This window comes from Hemitrygon akajei, chromosome 11 (genome assembly GCF_048418815.1).
Source record: "Hemitrygon akajei chromosome 11, sHemAka1.3, whole genome shotgun sequence".
NCBI lineage: Eukaryota > Metazoa > Chordata > Chondrichthyes > Myliobatiformes > Dasyatidae > Hemitrygon > Hemitrygon akajei.
In genome coordinates this window covers 112,718,558-112,744,161 of record NC_133134.1, presented here as the reverse complement: position 1 = coordinate 112,744,161, position 25,604 = coordinate 112,718,558, and the positions used below count along the sequence as shown (strand labels likewise).

General features: G+C 43.0%; 1 protein-coding gene across 3 annotated transcripts in view; it reads right to left on the bottom strand.

Annotated features, from left to right (window-relative positions):
- Window positions 1–14,337: 14,337 nt before the first annotated feature.
- Window positions 14,338–25,604, bottom strand: part of vapb (VAMP (vesicle-associated membrane protein)-associated protein B and C) — a 62,542-nt gene continuing 51,275 nt past the window's right edge. For 2 of the 3 annotated variants that reach the window (XM_073061516.1, XM_073061517.1), the window contains 5 exons: window positions 23,038–23,141; window positions 21,693–21,773; window positions 19,288–19,314; window positions 16,256–16,429; window positions 14,338–15,476 (listed from right to left, as the gene is read on the bottom strand). In XM_073061516.1, coding sequence (XP_072917617.1) covers window positions 15,318–15,476; window positions 16,256–16,429; window positions 19,288–19,314; window positions 21,693–21,773; window positions 23,038–23,141 — 545 coding nt within the window. In that variant the 3' untranslated portion in view covers window positions 14,338–15,317. The remainder of the gene's footprint in view (window positions 15,477–16,255; window positions 16,430–19,287; window positions 19,315–21,692; window positions 21,774–23,037; window positions 23,142–25,604) is intronic. The other variant, XM_073061518.1, reaches the window with a different exon arrangement.

The following is a 25,604-nucleotide window of genomic DNA, read 5'->3' as shown; positions in this document are numbered from 1 at the left end:
TGCTTGTGGCCACAGAAATGCTTATCTGTGCCCCTGACTATAAAATCCTCTATCACTTCCTCTCACCTAGACTTTGACCTTCCCTGCTGTGCCACTGAGCCAGTCACAATGCCACTGCTCTGGCAGCTGCTGTGGCTTTTTCCTCCCCAACATTATCCAAAGTGTTCTACCTGTTGGCAATGGGGATAGTCACAGGGGGCTCCTGCACTGCCTCCCTGCCACTTACGGTGATCTGTCTAGGGGAAACTGCAGTGTAGCCCTGGAAATTCCATCATTCTGCTTTCTGCCTGCTCCTCAGAGAGAAATCTCCAGAACAGGGTAACCTCACATTTTCCTGCATTGTGTTGCAACTGCCACCTTTCCTTCCTACTTAACATGGCTGTACTTCACTGGAGTCATTTGTTTCCTCCTCACAGTTCATTTTACCATCTGATTTTGTACCTTTGGCAAACTTGGATATTTTACACTACATACTAAGTGCTTTGCACTTTGCCTTTTCACTGAAGCCTGTAATATAGATTGTAAACAACGTGGGTGATGTGGAGTGAATTGAATTGAATTGGCTTTCTTTCTTACATCCTTCACATACACGAGGAGTAAAAATCTTCACGTTACGTCTCCGTCTGAATGTGCAATATTAACTTGTGTCATTAAGATTATAACACGATTTTGAATGTTATGTAGTAATGTGAATTTCAATGTTAGCAATGCTAAAGTGTATCATGGACTGGAATTGCCCATGATAATTCCATGATAACTGTCCATGATCATCATGATTATGGGATTAGTAGCATCATAGTAAAGCCATGATTAATTATTAAGGAATGTACTAATTGAGTAAATTGGGTACCAATGGTCAGTGATGCTGACCATGAAATTATAAAGTTGTTGAGATTGGTGCAGAGAAGATTTTCCAGGATACTGTCTGGATGTGAGGACATGTTTTATAAGGAAAGTTTAAGCAAGCTAGGGGTTTTCTCTTTGGAGTGAAGGAAAATGAGAGTTTATTTGATAAAGATGTGTAAAGTAAGAGTCAGCCAACTTCTTCCTCCCAGAACGGCAATGGCATCATTTTAAGATGAGTGGAGATGTCAGAGGTAGGTTTTCATACATAGAGAGTGAAGCATGCCAGGATGGGGAGGGGGGAGGTTTAAAAACTAATATAGAATATTAGGGACATTTAAGAGACTCTTAGATAAACATATGGATGAAAGAAAAATGGCTGTGTAGAGGAGGAAAGGATTAGATTGATTGTGATGATCATGATGATGACTGAGTCTTCGCTTGCGAAGATCTGGAGGGAAGAAGAATCCTTAGGAGAGATGGCATGGCACGATGTTGATGACAGAAGAGGCCAATTCTGGATCCGCAGACTCTGGAGCAGTAGGGGCATGGGAACAACTGGGATGTGGGCACTTGGGTAATAGGATCCTTCCCACGTCTCCTCTTCTCTCAGCATTTGCTCTTCTGGATTCCTCAAGATTCTTGGCTGCTCCGTGGATCAGCATTCTCCAGTAGTCTCTGTCACAAGCCAGCAGCTGCTACTTGTTGACATCGATATTTGCCCAAGAGAGCTGCTGCTTAAGTTGGTCTTTGCAGCTCTTGCGCGGGGCACCACGACCTCTCTCGCCCTGAGAGAGTTCTGTGTAGAGTACTGCTTTTGGCAACCTGGAGTTCTCCATGCGGGACACGTGGCCTGACCAGCGAAGTGCTTGAGCAGCAAAATGATTTCAATGCTTGGAAGGTGAGCCTTCTCCAGGGCCTTGTTGATGGAGAGATGATCCTGCCAGTTGATGCCCATTAGATTGGCTTGCGGTGCAAGGTCCAGGATCCTACAGCAGCGTCGTGCTGAATGCAGCCCTGTACATTGTTTTTTTTTGTGGACAGACGCAGCTGGTGGTTCTTCTACACGCATTTCTGGAGGCGCCTGAAGGCACTGCTGGCTCTGGTGAGTGGATGGTCAACATCCCTCACTACCATAGCATCGTCAGAGATGGCGCTGCCCAGGTGGGTGGACTGCTCAACCGTGGTGAGAGGGTGGTCGTCAATGATGATCCGAGGTGGGTTGTAACCACCACGAGGGGGCTTCTGATGTTGGATAATCGTTTTCTTCAGACTGACCGTTAACCCGGAAGTCCTCGCAGCCTTGGCAATCTGAGTGACTGCAGCCAATAGTGCGTCCTCTGTGTGCGTGACAATAGTAGCTCGAAAATGGCTCCTGCATGGTTTTTGTGTGGGCGAGAAGGTAGTGGAGGTCAAAGGTGTTTCCGTCAGTGCGGAACTGAATGTAGATTCTCTCCATGGTGGTCTCTTTCGCTTCCTGTAGCACCATGCTGAAAGAGATGGCAAAGAGTGTTGGTGGCAAAACAGGGCCTTGTTTCACACTGGTACTATGGAGAATGTGCCAGACAAGTCGCCGTTGTGTTTAATCTGACTACTTTCGCCTTCATGGAGCTGCTGCAGGATGGTGAGGAATTTCAGGGGACAGCCGAGCTTTGACAGACTCTTCCGGAAGCCATGGCGGCTGATTGCATCAAAGGCCTTGGTCCGATCAATGAATGCCACGTACAGTGTCATGTTTTGTTCACGACACTTCTCCTGTATCTGGCGCAGGATGAAGATCAAGTCAATGTGCCTCTGATTGCTTTGAATCCACGCTGACTCCTTGTGGGGTTGCCTTGGGCAATGGGAGGGATGAGTCTGTGCAAGAGAATTCTGGCGAGGATCTCCCCAGCAGTGGACAGCAGGGTAACACCTCTGTAGTTTGAGCAATCTGATTTCTCCCCTTTGTTCCTGTACAGGGAGACAATTACAGTGTCGTGAAGATCATCTGGGACTGAACCTTTCTCCCAACTGAGTGTGAAAAGGTTTGGGAGTTCGCTCTGGAGAATGTCTCCGCCCATTTTGTACGCTTCCGCTGGGATCCCATCAATGCCTGGATTTCAGCTTGGAAATAGCAGCTTTGACCTCGTCCAGAGTTGGAGGGCTATCAGACTTAAGCCTGACCTCATGCTGGGGATAATTTCAATGGATGTTTTTTGCACTTGACGATTATCCCCGAAAAGGCTCTCGTAGTGCTCTGTCCATCGCCCATGATGGGTTTCTTGCCTGTCAGCAGACTGAAGCCATTGGATGAGCGTAGAGGGCCTTGAATCTGATGAGTCAGACCGTACACAACGCGCAGCGATTCGTAGAAAGCTCGAGTGTTGCCGGTGTCTGCATAGTGCTGAGTTCGTCCTGCTAGGGCAGTTCGCCAATCGTTTTGGGTCTGTCTCGGTTTGTCTTGGAGGGTGCGGCATGCAGCTCTGTATTCTGCTAGTAGAGGAGGAAAGGGTTAGATTGATCGGAGAGTAGGTTTGAATAGGCTGGCACAACATCCTGAGCCAAAGAGCCCATACTGTGCTGTACCGTTCAATGCTTTATGTTCCAGGCTGTGAAATTGACTTGGCTTGTTAACATCCTTTGATCTCAGCTGTCCCTATGTACTTGTATTTACTCGTGTCTCCAGAACATAGAAAAAGGGTTGACTCTACTCTTGATTTTTAAAATGGCCAACAAGCCACTCACTCAATGGGCAATGAGCGTTGGCTTTACTCGCAGGGACTGTGAATGAATAAAAGCATTGTTCACTGCACTTTGTAATGTGAATGTATGGGGGTGGGGGACAAAACTGTTGCAGGTGACCGTGTGGGAAACATGGAGCCGGTTTCATCTTTGACTTTCAACAACATTTTCGAGTTTTGTTCACCGCCAGTGTTGTCCACCCATGGCATGATCAGTTCTCACTAGAAAGATCATTTCTAAATAAATATTAACTGGTTGATAAAAATGGCTTTGACGTTCTGTTTCCAAAATGTCTTAAAGATTAATATCAATGGAGTATAAATGTAAATGCATAGTGAGTGTGTGAAGAGTCTCCTGATACCCACACAAGAGCCTGTGCTTAATTTCAGTATTTGATCAGTTGTATTGAGGATCTAGAGAAGTTACTTGGCCATCATTGTACCACTGGCACAGACTGACAACAGAAACAGTGATCAACATCAATTCAAATTCAGAATCAGGTTTATTATCATTGACTTAAATGACATGACATTTGTTCTCTGGCCGTGCAAAGACAGAATTAATAAAATTATAAAATAAAAGAAGGAATAAAAAGGTAGTTTTCATTTGTTCGTTGGAAATCTGATGGAGGAGGGGGGAAAACTGTTCCTAAATGTCTGCAGAAAGTGATGGAAATTGCCCAGTCCACCACAGGCAAAGCGCTCCCCACCATTGAGTGCATTTACCCGGAGTGTTTTCACAAGGGAGCTGCGCCCATCATTAAGGAAGCCCCCTCCCCCCATCCAAACCATTCTCTCTTCTCACTACCACTATCAGACAGGAGGTACAGGAGCCTTAGGATCTCACACAACAAGGTTCAGGAAGTTATTACCCTTCAACCATCAGGCTCCTGAACCAGTGTGGATAACTTCTCTCTCAACAACTCTGAAATAATTCCACAACCTACAGACTCACTTACAGGGATTCTACAACTCATGTTCTCATTTTGATTTATTTTTTATTTCCACATTTCGTCTTCTTTTGCACATTGGCTGTTTGTCAGTCTTTGTTTATGTATATTTTTCATAAATTCTATTGTATTTCTTTATCTTCCAGTAAATGCCTGTAAGAAAATGAATCCCAAGGTAGTATATGGTAACATATACATAGTTTGGTAATAAATTTACTTTGATTTTGTGCGTGTGTCTTTCTGACTCCTGTACCTCCTCCCCAGTGATCATAATGAGGAGAGGGTACGCCCCAGATTGCAGGGATCCTTAGTGCTGGAAGCTATCTTCTTGAGGCACCACCTCTTGAAGATGTCCTAGATGGTGAGGCTTATGCCCACGATAGAAATGGCTGAGTCTGCGTAAAAATGGCAGCCTCTTTCGATCCTGTGCAAAGGGACCTCTGTACCACTACTTACTTACTGCTCATTACGTCACCGGTGTTCACTTACTGCCCATTATATCACTGGTGTTTACTTACTGCCCATTACATCACTGGTGTTTACTTACTGCTCATTACGTCACCGGTGTTCACTTACTGCCCATTACATCACTGGTGTTTACTTACTGCTCATTACGTCACCGGTGTTCACTTACTGCCCATTACATCACTGGTGTTTACTTACTGCTCATTACGTCACTGGTGTTCACTTACTGCCCATTACATCACTGGTGTTTACTTACTGCTCATTACGTCACTGGTGTTCACTTACTGCCCATTACATCATTGGTGTTTACTTACTGCTCATTACGTCACCGGTGTTCACTTACTGCCCATTACATCACTGGTGTTTACTTACTGCCCATTATATCACTGGTGTTTACTTACTGCTCATTACGTCACCGGTGTTCACTTACTGCCCATTACATCACTGGTGTTTACTTACTGCCCATTATATCACTGGTGTTTACTTACTGCTCATTACGTCACCGGTGTTCACTTACTGCCCATTACATCACTGGTGTTTACTTACTGCTCATTACGTCACTGGTGTTCACTTACTGCCCATTACATCACTGGTGTTTACTTACTGCTCATTACGTCACCAGTGTTCACTTACTGCCCATTACATCACTGGTGTTTACTTACTGCTCATTACGTCACCGGTGTTCACTTACTACCCATTACATCACTGGTGTTTACTTACTGCTCGTTATGTCACTGGTGTTTACTTACTGCTCGTTATGTCCTTCATTCGTCCGTCTGTCTGTCTTTGGTCATCTCTACTGTATTCCAGGTGTGGTTCAGGGTCCTCGCTGGTACAGCACCAAGTTGTCTTTGGTTTCCCATCTCCATTGTTTCCTCGTGAGGATTGTGGCCATGTCCTCTTGATGACTCTGAAAGAGTAGGGCGTGGTTTGATGTCTTTCTTGGCCAGAAACGACGGAGGATCTTCTGGAGGCTTGCGGTGTGGGATGATGACAGCTTGGCAAAGTCACTCTCTGTCATACACCAGCATTCTGAAAATGTGGACAGAACACAGCTCCAGTACAGCTTCAACTTGGTGTGGACATTGTATCTGGTTGATGCCCAGACGTTGCTCATTGATCAGAGGTATTTCTAGCTTTGCTGCATCTGCATTGGATGTTGTCTTTGGTCCCACCATCCTGCTGAATGACACTGCCCATGTAGATGAATCTGCTGATGCTGGGTAAGTTTATGCCATATTCCTTGACGGGTGGGGGGGGGGGGGGAGATTCTACATTTAGGGTCATGGTCTTTCTCTGGCTGATTTAGAGTCCACCAAAGGTATACAGTTGCTGAGTTTTCTCTTGTATGTGCTGGTATGTATGTGATAGTAATGTGAGGTCATCTGCAAAGTCAAGGTCTTCTAAAGTAGAGAAGAGAGTCCACCTAAAGCCTTTCTGCTTATCGTTTGTTGTTTACCTCATAACCCAGTCAATCGCCAGGTTAAACAGTATCGCTGACATCACACAGTCTAGCCTGACTCCAATTCTGACCTCAACACTCAAAACTGCAGTCCCCGACTGCGCAGGTGAAATTAGCACAGGCACTCTGGATAATCTAGAGAAATTTGGAAGGGATCCCATATGATCTGAGAACTTGCCAGAGGCTTTCCCTGTGGATGCCATCAAAAGTCTTTTCAAGGTCTACGAAATTTAAATACAGTTGTCTTTGCCACTATGCACTGCTCTATGATGGTCTGCAGTCTGAAAATCTGGTCCTCGCAGCCCCTGTTCTTTCTGAAACTAACTTGTTCCTTCCTCAAGTACACCTTGACAACATCTGTAATCCTTGCCAGGCACTGACAAAAGTTTGATGCCACGCCAATTATTGGAATCACTTAGAGCTTCTTTCTTGGAGATTACCAACAATATTTCCCTTTGTCCAGTCCTTGGGTACTTGTCCCATTCCCAAATTATAGTAAACAGCGGTTGTAGGATGGCTACTGCAACTTTTGGTTCAGCATTCAAATTGTCATTTCCTGGAGTTTCTTAATGCTTTACTCACAGCAAAAATCTCTTCTTTCTTGTGTGAATCTGTGAGAGTGTCAAGGTCCTTGCTTGCCTCTTGTATGTCAGGTTCTTCCTCAGGAGGTGGTCTATTCAGTAGTTGTCTGAAATACTCTGTGCATCATGTTTCTTAGTCTTTCTGTTGTCAAAAGCAGAGCGTCCTCATCTCTCAAGGGATCACTGGATTTGGCCCGGAACTTTCCACATACCAGTTTTGAAATCTTGTACATATTTCCCTGATCAGCTTGACTGGCTGCTGCTTCAGCTCCTCAGCAAGGATGTGGACTCTTTTATCCTTTCTTCCAAGTCTCTTCACCTTCTTGTTAGCTTCAGTATATGCTAATTGAAGTTTCACCTTAATTCATGTTGACTTTGCAGCTAAAACTTGCTTCTTAATTTTCCTTCTCTCTTCTAAAGCCGTCCATGTTTCCTGCTGTATCCACTCTTTCTTCTTTCCAGCTTTGTATCCTAGACAAGCTTCGCTGCTCTCCTTGAAGACAGAGGCAATCTGCTTCCACATTGTGTCAACCTTATTCACTGACATAACCTTGTCAAGGTCTTGCAAGGCCAGAGATCAGTTCTTAAGCTGAATGGTGAAGGCAGATCTCATACTTCCCAACATCAAAACATCTTTGTGCATGTGTTCTGGTCTCAGTGCTTCTCAGCTTGAATTTCATTACTGCTACAACAAGGTGGTGATTATTTCCTGTATCTGCTCATCTCTTCACCTTGACATCCTGCTAGGATCGTCTCCACATACTATCAATCATCACATGGTCCATCGGGTTCTTGTCATGTCCATTGTACACCTGCAGAAATTTTCTACAATCTTTGATGATATACCAGATCTCCTCAGACTCCAAGCAAGGTAGAAGCATACTTTCTTCAAGATTACTTCAAAGTGTTGGACCTATGACAATGATGATGTCCAGGAACTTGAAGCCGCTCACCATTTCCATCACTGAATCCTCAATAAGAACTGATGTGTATTCTGCCAACTTCACCTTGAAGCTTACAATTTCCTGGTCTTTTTGATATTGAGTGTGTGGTTGTTATTGCGACACCACTCATCCAGCTGAATTACATCACTCTTCTACACCACCATGTCACCATCTGCAATTTTACCTATGGGGGTGTTGATTAATGTGGAGGAATGTGGGGAGATACACTGCCAGTTGGCGTTCCTGTGCACAGACCCATCAAACATTGCCAGTAGCGTGCTGTCCAGTCGAAAGTGTTAGCAGCACTTAATCAATTCAACTGTACTCAACCAATCTTAATGTCACAGGCCAGTTAACACAGTATTTAGATAGTCTAATTATAACTGAAGCTAGATTCTCTTAAGCTAACACATGGAACAGCTTTAAATGTCAGATGCAGAACAAAAATTTACCATACAAGGACATTTGGACCATCATATAGAGTATATTCTGTCTGGAGGCTAGTAGCCAGTAGTGTTCTGCAAGGATCTGTTCTGAGATCCCTGCTCTTTGTGATTTTTATAAATGTCTTCAATGTGGACGTAGAAGGGTGGGTTAGTAAGTTTGCAGATGATATAAAAGTTGGTGGTGTTGTGGATAGTGTGGAAGGTCCTTGTGGGTCACAAAGGGATAAAGACAGGTTGCAGAGCTGGGCTGAGAAGTGGGAGATGGATTTCAATTTGGAAAATTGTGATGTAATACATTTTGGAAGATTGAAATTGAAGGTGTGGTATAAGGTTAATGGCAGGATTCTTAGCAGTGTGGAGGAACAGAGGGATTTTGGGGCCCATGTCTATAGGTACCTGAAAAATTGCTGCGCAAGTTGATAGGGTGGTTAAGAACACATTTGGCATGTTGGCTATCATTAGGCAGGACACTGAGCTCAAGATCTATGAGACAATTTTGCCGCTCCAGAATTCTGGTCAGATGTATTAGTATCCTTTCCTGTTTGTTTCATTATAGGGTGTAGAGATTTCCCAGGTGATGCCTGAATTATCTTAAGAGGAAAAGTTGAGCATTCCAGGGCTTTATTCTTTGGAGCACAGAAGGATGAGAGGCAATTAGAGATGTACAAGATGATAAAAGGCATAGATAGAGTGGATGGCCAATACCTTTTTCCCACAGTGGTAATGAGCAATACTAGAGAACATCTGTTTAAAGTGAGCGGAGGAAAATTGAGGGGAGGTGTCAGAGGGAGGTTTTTAACAGACAGATAAATGCCAGGGGCAGAGTAGAGTCACACACAAAAGGGACATTTATTGAATTCTTAGTTAGTTAGGCACATGGGTGTAAACAAATGAGTGTTATGGGCTGTGTATGAGGGAAGGGTTTGATTGATTGTGGTGTAAATTTACATAAGATTGGCAGAACATCATGGGCCAAAGGACCTGTACTCCCATGCTGTGCTCTACTGTTCGGTGTTGTGTCCGAAAAAGAGGTACCTATCTTTAGCCTAGCACTGGTCTTCAGTCCTGCAGTTTACAGTTGAAGTAGCATCCAGTCACTGATTAAATACATAAGTTTTCTGCTTCTCCCATTCTTCAAGCAAAGCTCCTTTCTAATTTTTCTAATTACTTTAAATACACCTCTCTGCTGTGGGACATTTACATTTACTCTGCCTTAGATCCTTATAATTTTGTACACTTTAATCAACTCTCCTCTCAGCCTCCTCTTTCCCAAAATGAAAAACTCAATCTATCCAACTTTGCTTTACCACTACAGCTTGGCAACATCCTCATAAATTTCTCACGCCTTCTCCAAATATCATTGTTGTTACTGAAGGCACAGCAGGCCCTATCATTACACAGGAGTTATATCTAACAGCCAGTGGAGGGGCTTCTGACTCACAGCAGAGAAAAATTGTCCTGCTGGGAGCTGAGATGGAAAATTAACTATGCAGCACACTTCTGCACATTTACTGTGTTTGCAGCATGCAAAATGGCACATGGTCTTAAAAAAGGTATCTCTTACCAGAGAACAGCCGGTTTCAGACACGCCTTAAACACTCACTAGCTGTAACTCAAGGAGACAGGAGATTTACATCATCTGCTCCAGAAACCTGAACCCAAATGTAGATCAGACTAGCTGCCTGTGTCACTACATGGCAACACAAGATAGCAGAACTGCTCTCTTACAGTTCCAACTCTTCCAGCACTGTCTGTGTGGAGTTTTCATATTTTCTTTCAGATTCTTTGGTTTCAGCCCACATTCCAAAGCTGCATGGGTTGGTAGGTTAATTGATCTCTGTAAATAGGTGTGTGATAGTCAGATGGACTTGGTGGGTCAAGGGGCCTGTTTCTGTGTGGTGTGACTCCAGAAGAGCTCTTAGCCAAGATCCTTTGTCTTCACAGGAAGACATAAAAAATATCATCAGTTTCACAAATAGCTGAGTTTTCCCCAGTGGTCAGTACAGCACAGCACTGACCCCCTCCAACCAACCATTGGTACAATTGATCATCAGGTCATATCACATTGTTTGTGCAATTGTTTCCGTGAAGTGTCCTGGTTTGTAGAGCACAGTGGGATTTTCCATATTATTAATAATGCAGCAGGTACAGATTTGCCAGTGTCACGTGTATCAGGGTTTTGATGCATGGGGCAGTCACTCATGACTGCTGCTCCAATGGACTACAAACGTACGAGTGGTGATTGATAAGTTTGCGGCCTAAGGCAGGAGATGAGTTATACAGCTCTCATTAGATGCACATGCAGTTCAACTTGGAGCGATTATGCAGAATGTTTGAAGTTAGTAACTCATCGCCTTCTACATAGGCCACGAACTTATCAATCACCCTGAGTTATTAACTTCAAACTTTCTGCATAATCACTCAAAGAGTTAAACTGAATGTGCATGCAACGAGAGCTGGTTACTCATCTCCTGCTACCTTAGGCCACAAACTTATCAATCACCCCTGATGTGGACACTTTCTGGAGGTCCAAGATCATATGCTCCACGACCACTGGGAGGAAGTGTGTAAATGTATGACTATGTTGAAAAATAAATGTGCTAAGTTTTCTAAAATTAACTCCTTCTACTTACCAAATTCAACCAAGTTCTGCTGGGAGACAGCTTAAGAAATCAGCTGGGCTGAGGAAAATATTTCTTTAAATTGCCATGAAGCCTACTTATTTCTGAAATTCTCATGAGTTCTGAACTGTCCATTTAAGTCTCAACATAACCATTGCTTCTATGTTCCAACTGCTCTCTGCTCTCAGCATAGCTTTAAGAATAATTCTTGCTTCAGAGGTCAGAACACTTCAGTGAATGATCAATAAATGCATACAGATCCTTAATAGATTCACCCGAATGCAGGCATTTGCTTTTCTCTGCTCCATTATATTTATTAGCTCCAAGTTCAACCTGATTAAACCTAACCAAACTTTTATTCTTTAGTTAGTGCTTTAGCTCATGATGAATAACTGTGAGATAATTGGCATCAGTTTTGGCAGAGGAGGCCAACCAGTTCATTGAGTTCATGGTAGCTTCTCTGTTCCATTCTATTCTCTGCTGCTTCTGTCATCCTGATTATCTTACCATGTGGCAATATAGTTCCCTTTTGAAAGTGCTAACCGATCCACTCCTCATTTTTACAAGAAAATTTCAAATCATAACCTTTCTGCATCAGAGAGTTTCTCCCTGCATCCACGTGTCTTTTCCCCAGCACCACAAATCAGGTTCTCTAACTTGTAAGTGAGAACTTAAGTCTGTTTAGCCCATGAAAGGTATCACACCCTTCAAGCCTTCTTGGCTCCTCAGTTCCTCCTGTCCAATGTCTTGCAGAAACACCAGACTGCTCAGTCATGTCTGTGGCAATTCATTTTGACTGAAGAGAAAAGACTCCAATACAAAATATATGCTGACACTCCAGAGTTATGGGAGAGAAGCTGATGTTTTGGGCCAAGACCCTTCATCAGGACTCCAAAGTTTGAAGACAGATGAAAATTGATGCTGCCTGACCTGCTGAGTTCCTCCAGCATTTTGTGTACATTGCACTAAATTTTGAGCTCCTGCAATCTCTTGTGTCCTGTGTCAGGAAGTAAACTCTTTGTTATCTTGCAGCTGCATTATTGCAAATAATCTAGCTTTTTACCACATTGATATTTATGTGGCAGACAACTCATAACATTGAGATTATCCTGCAGTTAAATATGGCAGCATCAGTAAAGTACCCTTCACTTGCACTGTGTTCAGTGTATATTCAATCTTTGTGCTGTGCTCTCTACACTGCAGAACTTCATTCTATCTGCAAGGGTGACCCTGCCCTTCCACTGGCCTGTCACATTAATTCTCCATCCCTCTCTGACTGCATCTGCCTCTTCCAACCAAGCTCATGTTTTAAGGCATGTTGCAAGCAACAACGAATTCAGATAGATACCCAACTTTGAGGCAAGAGTATCTAATCATTCTCAGCCCAAAATGCCAACTGTCTACTCTTTTCCATAGACACTGCTCAGCCTGCTGAGGTCCTCCAGCATTTTGTGTACGTTGCTATAACATTCACTGTTTTCATTCACCACAGCCACCTTTGGATCCGCTATTTCAAGCATTCTTCAATTTCAGATTTCCAGGCTCTTGCTTTGGATTTTTAATCCCCCCCACCATGCATTTTGTATCTTTTATATACCCTCAGAACAAGCTCAAATGGTAGTTCCAACAGAAGTTATGAGCTGACATCCAGCAGCCTTGCTCATTTCTCCCCTTCCAAGGGCTGTAGAAGCAGAGATGTCTCTCCCACAGGAGCAGTACTGCCCACTCTATCCACTATTTTCAAGATGGTACCGAATTGTGATGTCCATCAGGTTCATGGCTCAGACTTAGATTTTTATGTTCATAGAGATGGTTCTTGGAAACTCCAAAGGAAGTTAGGGGCAGATTAGGGGTAGGGACAGAGATGAGGGGAATGAAAGGTCAGGGGCAGTAAATGAAGTTAGGGAAAGCAGCTGGAGCTTGGAGGCCAGTGATTTCTGAGGACGTACGTCTGAGCTCGAGAGCCGGTGATCCCAGACGTTGTCACATCTTTGAGTCGGAGGTCAGTGAGTCTCGGATTGGAGGCCTGAGGTCATTCAGCAGGTCCTAAGAAGAGGCTCGTGATCAGTGAGCCTGGAGGTCGGAGGCCCACCTGTGAGTGGGGGAGTAGCAAAGGGCTCGTTTTACTGCTGTTGCCTGTTGCATGTTGGCACTGGAATGTGTGGCGACACTTGTTGGCTGCCCCCAGCACATCCTCAAGATGACACGTTTTGATGTAACGTGATTAATGAATATACCTAAATTATATAAAGTTCATCAGCAGCACAAGGTATATCCATAGCTAGTGCAGCAGTTAATTGACTGTGGGCCCCTGTATTAAATTGCACTGTTCCCCAAAGCAACAGCATGAAGGCTAAATAACTGGATACCACATTATCAAATATTTAATGGTAAGGGCTGTTTCAAATTTCAAAGTTGAGGAGAACTACTGGTAGATCTCCACTGCAGTCGCCATTTGCTGCAAGGCTGGGATGTCCAGTTACTCAATCAGCTGGATTTTTCTAATTAATTTGGTCCACTTAACAAACAGCAAATGCTTCTAAATTTAAAGTCAATTGCAGCTGGTTTCAACTCTCAAGCCTTGAGCTATAATGTTAGATTATTTCACTGGAAAATCCTGGCCCCCAAGGTATTGTGATCAAGGAACTTCCTCAGCAATTGCTCCAGACAGCCCATTAGAATTGTTCTGCCTTTAAATGAACATTTGATGCACAAGTGAAGGGTGTGTGGAAACTTATCACATTACAAAAAGAACCTCTATCATCATATGTCCCCAACCATCCAGACAATGCCATCTTCTCACAGCTACCATCAGGAGGTAGTACAGAAACCTGAAGTCTCACACTAGGTTCAAGAATTTCCCTTCAATCATTCAGTTCATGAATCATCCACAAAATCTTAATCACTACAGTTTAGTAACACCATGACCAATTTGACCACCTTGCATCTAAATGGTCTTTTTTAAGCTCTTGTGTTTGTATACATTGTGTACAATTTATAAAATTCTCTTGTGAATGCTGCTTATATGACACTATGTGCCACGATGGTGCTGTAGGATTTTTCACTGCACCTGTGCTTGACAATAAACTTGACTTAGACCTTGCACCAGGAGTCGGCACTCTCAGTTACAGGCTCCTAGGATCAAATATTTTATCCAACACTAATGTTTGCTCGAAAGTATTTTAGTCTGTTGCATAATATCACTTACATGTTGAAATAACTGATTCGTGTATTGTTCAAGGAACAGTTGCTGACAAACTCCAGATACCAGTAGAAATTTTGGAAAATAATGAGATCAAGTAAAATCAATTAAATTTGGGCTTTATTAAGATGCTACATAGCCAAACAGAATTGGTCATTATGGCATGGACTATTTAACTACTAATATTCATTGTATTCTTTCTGATAAACAGTTAATTATATACAAAATAGTTGCCCGACTGCTGTATTCCAATGTTGGATGATCAAAGCTGATAGTACACGTCTAATTTCACTGTAGTGCCTAAGGCATATGTGGAGACGACTATTCCACAATGCAGTTCTCAGCAACAATGGTCTTCAGTCAGTCCACCTAACTCCCAACGTGGGTTGAGCAAATAGTAGGTAACAAACTGCACTGGACTTTAGTTACTTGTGTTAAGTGTGAAATGGAATACAGGAAGTCCTTTATTATTCATCAAATATAAGCATGGGACAACACCTTAAGGAATAAATGGGTCTAGCCATCATAGTATTTTGTTTTGTTTTTTGAATCCTTAACACGGACCACTCTGAAAGACCGCATTGACAGAAGCTATTCAACTCCCTACATGTCAGGCAGTGGAAGGAAAGGGCTCTTGTGGAAATATTACATGGGAGTTTGACCCTCCTTCCCAGCCAGTCAGTTCATTTCTACACACCAGATGTTAGAGGCAGCATCGGCAATCATACCAAGTACTTAAGAGGTAATCCTGTGACAGGTACCATAATCTAACATGATTAAAATGACACCTAGAATATGTCGTCACCACATCAAAATGGCTTTGTTCTCCCTCATACCCCATCCACCAATAACTTTGAGCTCTGTGTGCAACTTACTGTACAATTTTAATTAATACAAGGTTTCTCCCGATTATCTTTCTTGTTGTGCAAAGGGGTAACTGAAAGGCAAGAACCTGTGATATGCTGTACATTAAAGTGTTTTTTTTGTATTTTAATTTTCGATCATGAAATAAATTCTACCCCATGATATGGCAGATCAAACAAAAAACAACCCAAGCTAACAGATCACCAGCATGCTGCCTTTCTACAACAACAGTTTCCCTACAATTATCCCCAGGATAAAGAACAGGACAACCATGGCAATCATCCGAGCAGCTGGTCCTTCTTCTTTCATCACAGTGTTGTTGGAAGGTGTAGGATTACCCACCTGAGGCATCCTCCTCATTCGCAGCCCGTCATCCTCCTGCAACACAAGAACAAAGCGAAGAAATCAGTAGCTTGTGCCCAGCGACTAAGGGCATATTTCCACTTCACCAAAGTAGATAGATATGAGTGAAACTTAATTTGGCACTGTTCCAAAGCCCTTTTGCACAATGTCCCATCAAAGACTCGAAGAATGTGCACAATATGGGATAGATTCAGAATACTATTTCACTTAACACCATACCACCAATTCTTCCAAATAGATTAGAGTATACCTTCATTCTGATCCAACACACAGGATGCACACACAGGATGCAATGGCAAGTCAGGGTCTAAACTCCAGCAAAGAACTTTAGCGACCCCTGCCACCTCCATCCACACAAACGGCTGAGACGCTGCTTTCAACTTCAGAAAGACAATTTGTCCAAAATACAAAAATGCACAAGGCCTTTACCACTGTGCTTTTGGGAGAAGCAGTCAGGGATCTCATTGTGTCGACCTCTAAGTCTGCTGTGGATGACCACACAGGTGAAGTTTGTGCTAGAAGTCTCTGATAAGTAACAGCACTTTTCTGGAGGTAAGCAGGGAGCTCCACTCTGCCTGGTGTCCCAGATGTATTTATAACTCTCATACCTTCACTAAGTAAATGACTAGTTAGCACATTAACGGTAGTGATCCAAGCACCACCAAGATGGTTGTCACTTTTTCTATCTTACAACAGTTTCTACTTTGAAAATTACTTCACTCGCTATGATGTGTCCTGTGACACACCGAGCTGTCATAAATCCAGAGGCACTATGATCATTCAGAGAGCCTTACCTTTAACTGTTTGTTCTCCTCACGAAGCCTCTGAACCTCTGACTTAAGTGACCTGCAATCATCCATTAATTTCCTCATGTCTGAATCATCCAAGGAAGAACTGGTTGATTTTGACATCATGGAAGCTTCTGTTTTCAGTGAAGTGGAAGTAACTTTATTTATCTCCATGTCATGCTGCAGAAAGTGAGTGAAGTTACAATAAATCTTCGAGTTCAAACCCATCGAAGAGTTGGAATAAAATTTATATTCCTGACATCAGTTCTGTTAAAAGTTAGTGTAATTGCAGAAGGGGATCAAATTCGGTGGTAGCATTCTCACCTCCAAATGACAGTATTACAGGACTTAGACATTAGAATTTCATCTTCCAGATGGCTACAATGGACCTCATTACAAGGAGCACTCCTGTTCTACTCTTTCAGCCAATAAATCTGCCTGTTAGTTCTATTTTTGAGATTTTTCTTATACACCTATCAACTGGTTATGAATTAGGAATGATTCAACACTTGACAACCACTTTTTATATTTAGAATGTGAAATACACTACTTAGACATGAGGAGATTTTTTACACCGAATTTAAGGATACAGTCGGCCCTCCTTATCCGCGGGTTCCGCATGAGTGGATTCAACCAACCGCGGATCGGGAAAACCCGCAAGTTCTCTCTCCAGCACTCGTTATTTGAGTTCGCCTCACATCTCGTTTGGTCACTACTTTGTTTCTGTGAAAAAATGGCTCCTAAAAAGCTACTTGTGTTGTGAGCGAGAGGAAGGAGTTTAAGGCTAGTAAGGGATGGCTGGCTAGTTATGTAAAGCGCTACAGCCTCAAGAACTTAAAGACCATGGGAGAATCAGCGTTCCCAGAAGAGCTACGATGGTTGCGTCTGTACTGAACATGTGCAGACTTTTTTCTTGTCATTATTCCCTAAACAATACAGTATAACAATTATTTACATAGCATTTACACTGTATTAGGTATTATAAGTAATCTAGAGATGATTTAAAATATACGGGAGGATGTGCATAGGTTACATGCAAATACTATGCCGTTTCATGTAAGGAACTTGAGCATCCGCGTTTTTTGGTATCCACAGCAGTTCCCAGAACCAATCCCCCACAGATAAGGAGGGTCGACTGTACAATGTATTCCTTCAAGCATCAGACCATCCCTAGGCAACCAGAATCACAAGCTCACCTGTGCTAATCAGGAAAGGCCACTACAGTACTGATACTTCCCAGTTCAGGATTCCCCAAGTCTTTGAGAGAAGGAAAACCATTAAGGGCAGTTCAATCACTGCTGATTGAATAGGAATGTTTGCTTCACTGAGACTGTTCAACACAGCCCCAAAAACTGGAAGCTTGTTCTGCAACATTCAGACAGTATGTACTTGGACACATGAACATTGGGATTTCAGTACATGCTGGGAGTGTAACACTCCAATACAAATGGCACAATTAACAGCCCAGCTAAAACAGTGAAGATAAATAAATAAACTATTTCCCTTTGATGGTTGAGAAATCTTGTGAGATACTTCTTGCATCTTGTCACTGCCCTTCTGCAATCGTTGGCACTGAAAAGAAAATGCTCTAAAGGGCAATTGAGAACCAACAGCATTTGACAAAGAAACGACAGGCTAACATGATAAAGTAGAGTCAAGCAGGGTGGGTTAATAGTGGAAAGCGGAGGTATGAGCGCTAGTCTGAACCTTCTGTTCGGTAGTCCTGGTAAAGAGCAATTTCAGAAATATTGATTTAAGAGCAGTCAAACTTCCTGCTAAGTTTTCGCGCGAGTTGCATGCTTTTTGGTTACCATAGTACATTAGCTGAATCTCATTTTAGTGAGCCTTCACACACACGGGAGTATGCACAACCACTCATTTAGTGCACAAGATGGTCAGAGATGATCCTTGAATAAAAGTATTTGCTCGCATGCATGGGCACATTAAGTCCATGGTAGAGATGTCACAATGGAGATGACTGAACTGCACTTGATGTCACATGAATAAACAATGTGACAAAAATTACAAGCACATCTTTCCCCTAATCAATGGAAGGGTGCTGCACCCATTAAAAACATGTAAAAGATGTTTATCGGAAATTTCGGAACACTGAACTTCTCATGATCTAATGCAACACCGAAGGAGGTTTGAAATGCCAGCTCCTTTGTTCCTTTTATATCCACTAGAGATCAATCCACTTTCTGGAGAAACAGTCACTTACAAGAGTGGTGCATCAGAGTCTTTGATTCTTCATACAAAATCAATTCCAAGAAAAGGAGACCATTTTAAGGAAAACTTACAAACTGTGACAATGGCATTGCTATCTGGAGTACAGATAACTAGACTGTTCCCATCAGTCAAGCTTGGTGATCACATAGCTGAATTGAATAAGACTGGCTTTTTATGTATATTACATATGCAGGCATCATTTTGGAAAAAATTACCCAGCTTTCACTGGTAGAAACTATTGTTATTTATTTCCCTGTACTCATTAAATGGAATATTTTCCACAGCCTGATCTTTAATTTAATGCTACAAAATGCTACAGTATGCCTGTGATATATATGAAGATCAGAACATGGGGAGAGGGAAAATGGCAGCCCTTTCAGATACAAGTGTTCTCTTAGTTCCTGTTCCTGGAGAGAAAAGAAAAAAAAATTACTCACTGATCAATATCCCCTTGAACCTAGAGATGGTTGTAATAGCCAAGTTTGCCAAAGGTTACAACTAAAGGAGAAGCAGACAAGGAATCCTCACTCCTAGAATGCATCCAGGAGTTATTAATATCAGGAGATATCCTGTGACAGTTAAAATTCCAGGCTAAGAATGTGGGTCCATTATGTGGTATGGATGCAAAGCATTTGAAGACAGTGGTATTGAACTTTGCGGTGTTAACAGCAGCAGTACTGCAATTGACATCATTAAGTGTTACAGGGGAAGACCACAGCATATATAATGCACAAGGGCATCGCTATTCTGAGTGGTTAGGAACAAATGATCAGTGTTACAACCATGTAAGTGTATATCAATTTCCTTACGTTTCTCCTTATGCGTAGTGGACGCCACTGGAACATTAACAGAAAATGGTGCAGAGTTAAACATTCAAGAGAGCAGCACCTCAGATCTTTTAAAATTCCATGAGAATGTGCATTGCTCACAGTTGCTTTTCCTCATCAACTTCCTTCACTCACAGAGCTAAGCACTGGCTTGTTCTCTCAAATATACAGCACCTTTGGTAGATATTTTGTTTATACAATCAGGATGAAGCTATATACCCATGAGCTAAACCATTAGCCTCACTCCCCACATTTTTCCTTTGCAGTTATTACAGCAGATTGGTCACTACTGTGCTGAGAGATCCTTCCCAAATCAGTTTTTCATTTTAATATTCATTGTTCTGGACATTAATGATCTCATGTTTCTTTACGACACAGACCAGGGGGTCTTTTGGTCCATTGGTCTATGAGCAATCAGTGCAATCCTACCAATCTTACTTTCTTCTCTCACGTGCTCATCAACTCTACCCAGATTCTTCTATCACCCCTGCTACACTAGGAGTAATTAACCCTAAACATAGAACAGTACAACACTTCAACCCACGATGCTGTGCTGAAGATCAACCTAATTCTTCCCACCCACATTTTTCATTACCTTCTAGCACAATTTTTGGATGTGAGAAAGCAAAGCATCTGGGAGAAACTCCATACAGACAGCAGAGGTCAGGATCAAAACCCGATCGCTGGAGTCAAGAGGCAATACCGGCCACAGCACTGTACTCCTCTCCTTTCTTCCCCCAATTCCACTCCCAATCGGAAGGCTCCTTTCCAGAATGCAGGGAGTATAGTATAATAGTAAACAATATAAACCATTAACCTCCATCTCTGAATGATTCAGAAGGTGGCCATTTGGTGTTGGGTTTGGGTTTACCTGCCACCAGTCTTTTAATACAAGGGAGGCCAAACTGTTCAACCTCAGGCATCACAGGTGCTTCTACTCCATGTTCACGGATGCGTACACTCCCTCAGGTTGACCAGGCAACTATTCAGATAACAGTCTCTTAGTGTTTCCCATTTTGTGGGAGGCATGGTGGTGCAGTGACTGGACTATATTCTGAGTTCAGGTGCTTAGTTTGGAGTTATGTATCCCATGGGGTTCCCATATCCCAAAGATGAGCTTGTGGATTAATTAGGTATTATTAACTCCTTGTGGTGCACGTCAATGGCAAAGAGAATCAAAGGCGAGTTGCTGCATATGAGGGGGAGAATAAATTGCAGGAGCAGGATCAATGGGACTGCTCCTCTGAGTGCCGACACAAACCTATTGGGCCAAATGCCTCCTTCTGAATTATAAAGAGATGGAAGTTCATGTTTTGTAATACTTAACGCTACACAATACTTTCTGCATTCTGGAAAGGAGCCTCCCAGGTGTGTGTTGCTTTTGGTAGACTATCTTGATGCTAAATTGAAAGAGGGGACAAGCAAGGAATTAAATAACCTGACATAGCAAGGACAGTTTCTGGAACTACAGCAGTTAATATAGGACACATTTCTCCCAAAATTTTTAAGTTTGGTTCCTTCCCACAGTAGTTTGCGGAAAGTTGTAGCTATTAATTTCTGCATTGAATGCACATGATGGAATTTAAATACATGTCCTAAATTTTACTAAAGAAAAGCACTAAACAAGTGTAACAATTTATCCAAAAAAAAATTTCCCGAGATCAAAGTATAACCAATATGAAATGTTGAAAAGCCTAGAAAGAGTGGATGTGAAGAGCATGTTTCCAATATTGGGAGAGACCAGGACCAGAGGGCGCAGCCTCAATATGAGGACATCCCTTTAGAACAGAGAAGGAATGTCTTTCACCAGATGGTGGTGAATCTGTGGAATTGATTGCCACAGATAGGGTGTCAAAGGTTACGGGGAAAAGGTAGGACAATGGGGTTGTGAGGGATAATAAATCAGTCAAGATGGAATGACAGAGCAGACTTGATGGGCTGAATGGCCTAATTCTGCTCCTTTGTGTATGGTCTTAATACACTTATACAGGATAATTTCCTTCACTATAAAGTGCAGGTATCACAGCTTTCTCTCAGCCTGTGTTGCCCTGCCACAGGTTCAAATATGTTTACCTGCTGACCTTCCACCTGAGAGAACTACACTGCAGTTACCAAGTCTCAGATTTAGTGGAGAGATCTCGGGGAACCTAACCAACATTACTCTATCAAATGCAACGACTGCATTTTCATACATGTGAATGCTGAATTCCTTAAGTTGCAGATAGCTATTCAACATTGCTTTAGCCACAGCTCTGAGTCAGGAAGGCCAAAGTTACAACAGTCCCCTACCACTTTTGGCATGGATAACAATGACTGGGTTAGAAAAATAATCCAGACTAGAACCCTCTGCCCCATCATTCAACTTGACAAGGAATATTCAAACTTACTGTTTTCTCATTCTCGGAGGGAAGCTCAAAGACACATCGCAGCTTGGAGTCCATTAAATCATCTGATTTTGCTTCTTTCCACTGTAAAAAAATTCAGAGACTACACTTAGTGTTAAATCATAATTTCAACACCTTATTGACTGAATCACATTGGGGAATAGCTGCTTCTGATCTGTTTCTTAGAAGCTTTAGATTCAGTACGAAAAGTGAAGAAATTCACATTGTTGAGTGGTTCGGAACCTAGCCTGGGGTTTTGGCACGTGGCATTGTTACACACCAAGGCCATCTGCATTACAGCTAATGTGGCTGACTGGCAGTTCAGCTGCATGCTGAAAACTCTGAAATTCAAAAGGGAGCCAGCTCAAAGCTAGCAATGGGGAGCCTGATTGTTTAGTGTATATCCGACAGAAGCTGTCCAAATGCACATATAAACCTACACACAATCTGACAATAAGTTTGACACTATTAATCTTGAACGTTGAATGGTTCCCTAGTATGATAAAATGAACTCTTGATCTATCTACCTTATTATAACCTTGCACTGCACTTTCCTATAGCTGTTACATTTATTCTGCATTATTGTTTTACCTTGTACTACCTCAATGCACTCGATAATGAATTGATCTGTATGAACAGTATGCAAGACAAGGTTTTCACTGTATCTTAGTATATGTGACAATAATCAACTAATTCCAATTCATTGTTTTTGGTCAGTAAGATCTGCTAGAGATAGCAAAAGTCCTGCTCCTTTGTGATTGGAAAGGTTACTTATCTCAACTTGCTCTAATCAGTTGCTTTCCACTGTAAATACAAAGGAGGCTGTACTCAAATAAGTTTAAAGCTGTGGAAAGCAGCAGTGAACTAAAATCCATCATATGAAGCAGATGAATATACATCTGTGCTATTACATAGGAATCTTCTAGGAGAAGCAAGGTGCACTTGCCAGAAGATGGACAGCAGAAAAGGATGGGATAGAGGACAGGGTGGGAGCAGGAATTAGGGCAGATGCTAAGTGGATTGGCAAGAGTAAAGCTGTGTCAGAGGGAGAGGGAAGTGGTTAGGACAACACAGACAAGGGTGGCTTTACAGGCTTCAGAATGATCAGATCATTAAGATGGAGACAGAGAAATAATACCTCTGGGAAGAAGGGGGTGGAAAACAAGAACATGAAAGATTTAGTTGTTTGACATTTAGGTGTGCAACCACACGGAATTTTTCACAAGGTTCTAGAATGTAGGACTTTCTTTTCCAAAAGGTTTACTCTTCAGGTTCTGCTGAACCTTTGCAATGAAGTTGCCCAGAAACCCTGGCATAAAATGTAGAGAAACTAAAGGTGGGTACGTACTACTGCTTCCATGTCTTGGCAGTCTGCCGGAGCAAACATGGATTGAACCATAAATTTGTGCTTGCTTTTCTCATTCGGGTCATAGTCAAAAGGTTGTAGCATCACTGTGAAAAGAAAAGGAAAATGTGTGATTAGAGAATGGATCTGCACTGTTCCAATTATTATTGTTGTAACGTTCTCGCTCGGGTGTGATGTAACGCCGAGGTAAACGTCGAGATAAACCAGAATCAATGCAAACGAGGCCGCAGTAAGATTAACCATTTACTGTTCACTCTTCACATTAACGCATGGTGAAAAAGCGTTGCTTTCACTGTGTCTTTGGTGCATAGAGAAACCCTAGCCAGCATTATGGTGGCACATGTGAGTGACCCCCACCCTTGCGTGAATCTCAAACCGGTAATTTCCCACAAGACGCAGCGAACCCGGATGTGACGTCATCGCAGCCGCGATGTATTACAGACAAATCAATTGATTTAAACAATCCTAACTTTAACTAAAAAAATGCTAACAAATTACTAAGCGAAAATATTATAAACTAAATAACTGCCATAAAGGCAGCACACTCCCCGCTTGACCTTTGTAAGGTCACAATGAACATAATACAAACTTCAGTCTCTAAATCAGTCATTAGGTAGAAGTAGAATGACTTCTGTAACGGGCCTTTGGTAAATTTTCCCATCGCCTTGGTCGGTAGTTTTCAACTCGACTTTCCTGACATGTCCATCCCTACTAGGGAATGTGGCAGTGATTCTGGCCATTGGCCAGCAGTTGCGGGCGATTTGCTTGTCCCTGAGCAGGACTAAATCTCCAACTTGAAGGTTCCTTCTCCATTGCTTTGTGTACAGGTCCTTATTGGAGAAGTCCCCTGGTGGAGGGGCAGCTCCTGCCTTCTGCGTAAGGAGCATTGATGGCGACAGTATGAAGGGGTTTTCCGGGTCAGAAGACACGGGTAGGAGTGGTCGTGCATTCATAATGGCTGTGACCTCTGCCATTAGTGTGCCCAGTACCTCGTGGGTCGATCGGATGCTTTGCTGCATCTCAGGTCTCCTTTTCGTGGTTTTTTGCAAGGGCGTGAACCGCTTGACTGCCTGCTCTTTGTTGTTTGGCAAGCACTGGCGTGGTTCTCTGAAAGGTAGTGGGGCGACCCCACTATTTGCTTTGTCTCTGAAGACCTTGGTGTCCTCCGTTTTTAAGATGATGGCGTCTTGAGCCGATGGAGCAAGTTTATTATCATGCTCCTTTTGAGCAAAGACGGACTGACCCAGCATCTCGTCAGTTACTTTGCGCTTGTTAAAGCCTTGTGGTGCTTCCTGGACGCACATGGAACTTGTGCGGGGTTGAAGAATCATATGGCGGCTACTCTCTAGCACATTGGTCTTGAGTGTGTTAACCGTTGATTTGTGTTCGTTGCCAGGGCACACCTCTCCTATCACCACCCAGCCCAGATCCAGGCGTTGGGCAAAGGGGGCGTCGTGTGGTCCATTGACCTGCTGCCTAACCTTGTGTACCCGGAGAACATCCCTCCCTAATAGCAGGAGTATTTCTGCTTCTGGATCCAGCTCTGGGATGTGTTTGGCGATGTGGTGGAGATGTGGTTGGTGTAGCACCGCACTTGGCGTCGGGATCTCAGTGCGGTTATTCAAGATTTTCTCGCACTCTACGAGTGGGGGGAGACAGATGACAACTTTACCATCCAGGGACTCGATCTGGAAGCCTTCGGCCCTCCTTCCGTAAGTTTTCATGTTGCCTGAGCAAGTTCTAAGGTAGTATGGGAACTGCTCACTCTCAATGTTGAACAAGTTAAAGAACTCTGGACTGACTAGCGAGCGGTTGCTCTGATCGTCCAGAATTACGTAGGCTTTGATGGCCTTGTCTTTGGCTCCCTTAGGGTACACCTTAGTGAGACAGATCTTTGAACAAGAACGGCTTGCCTGAGCTTGACCGCAAACTTCCGTACAGCTCGAGCTGACAACAGTTGTCCTGGAGTGAGCTTCTCCCTCCCCGCCGTCCTGTTGTGGGGGTGAAGGAGCGTTGTCGATTTGCGGTAACAGGCCAGGATGCATGGCCTAGTCGTGATTAGTGCTATTACATTCCAGGCACTTCGCGGCGATCGTACACTCTCTCGCACAGTGAGAGGTCGAGGAACAGCATCTAAAACATATTCCTTTCTCCTCGAGGAGGGCCTTCCTCTCTTCAAGGGGTTTTTCCCTAAACGTTCTGCATCTTTTGAGGGGGTGGGGTTTGTTATGCAATGGGCAATTCTTGCTAGAGTCGTTGTTAGTTGTAAGGACTTCAGTCTTAAGCGCTGAGACTGGTTTAGTAATGTTGGAATTATTCGAAGTGGATTTATCTGGCTTGGTGTAAATTGTACTGCTTCCTGGACCTATGAGGCTAGGATTGTTTCGCTTCTTCGCCTCCTTGCACACAAACCTGGTGAAATACTCGAAGGGAGGAAATCGACCTTCGTGTTCTTCCTTGTAATCTGAGGCAATGGACAACCACCTGTCCTGCAGCCCAAATGGAAGTTTGTCCACGAGTTGTCTAATCCTGGTTGGAGTGTCTAGGTA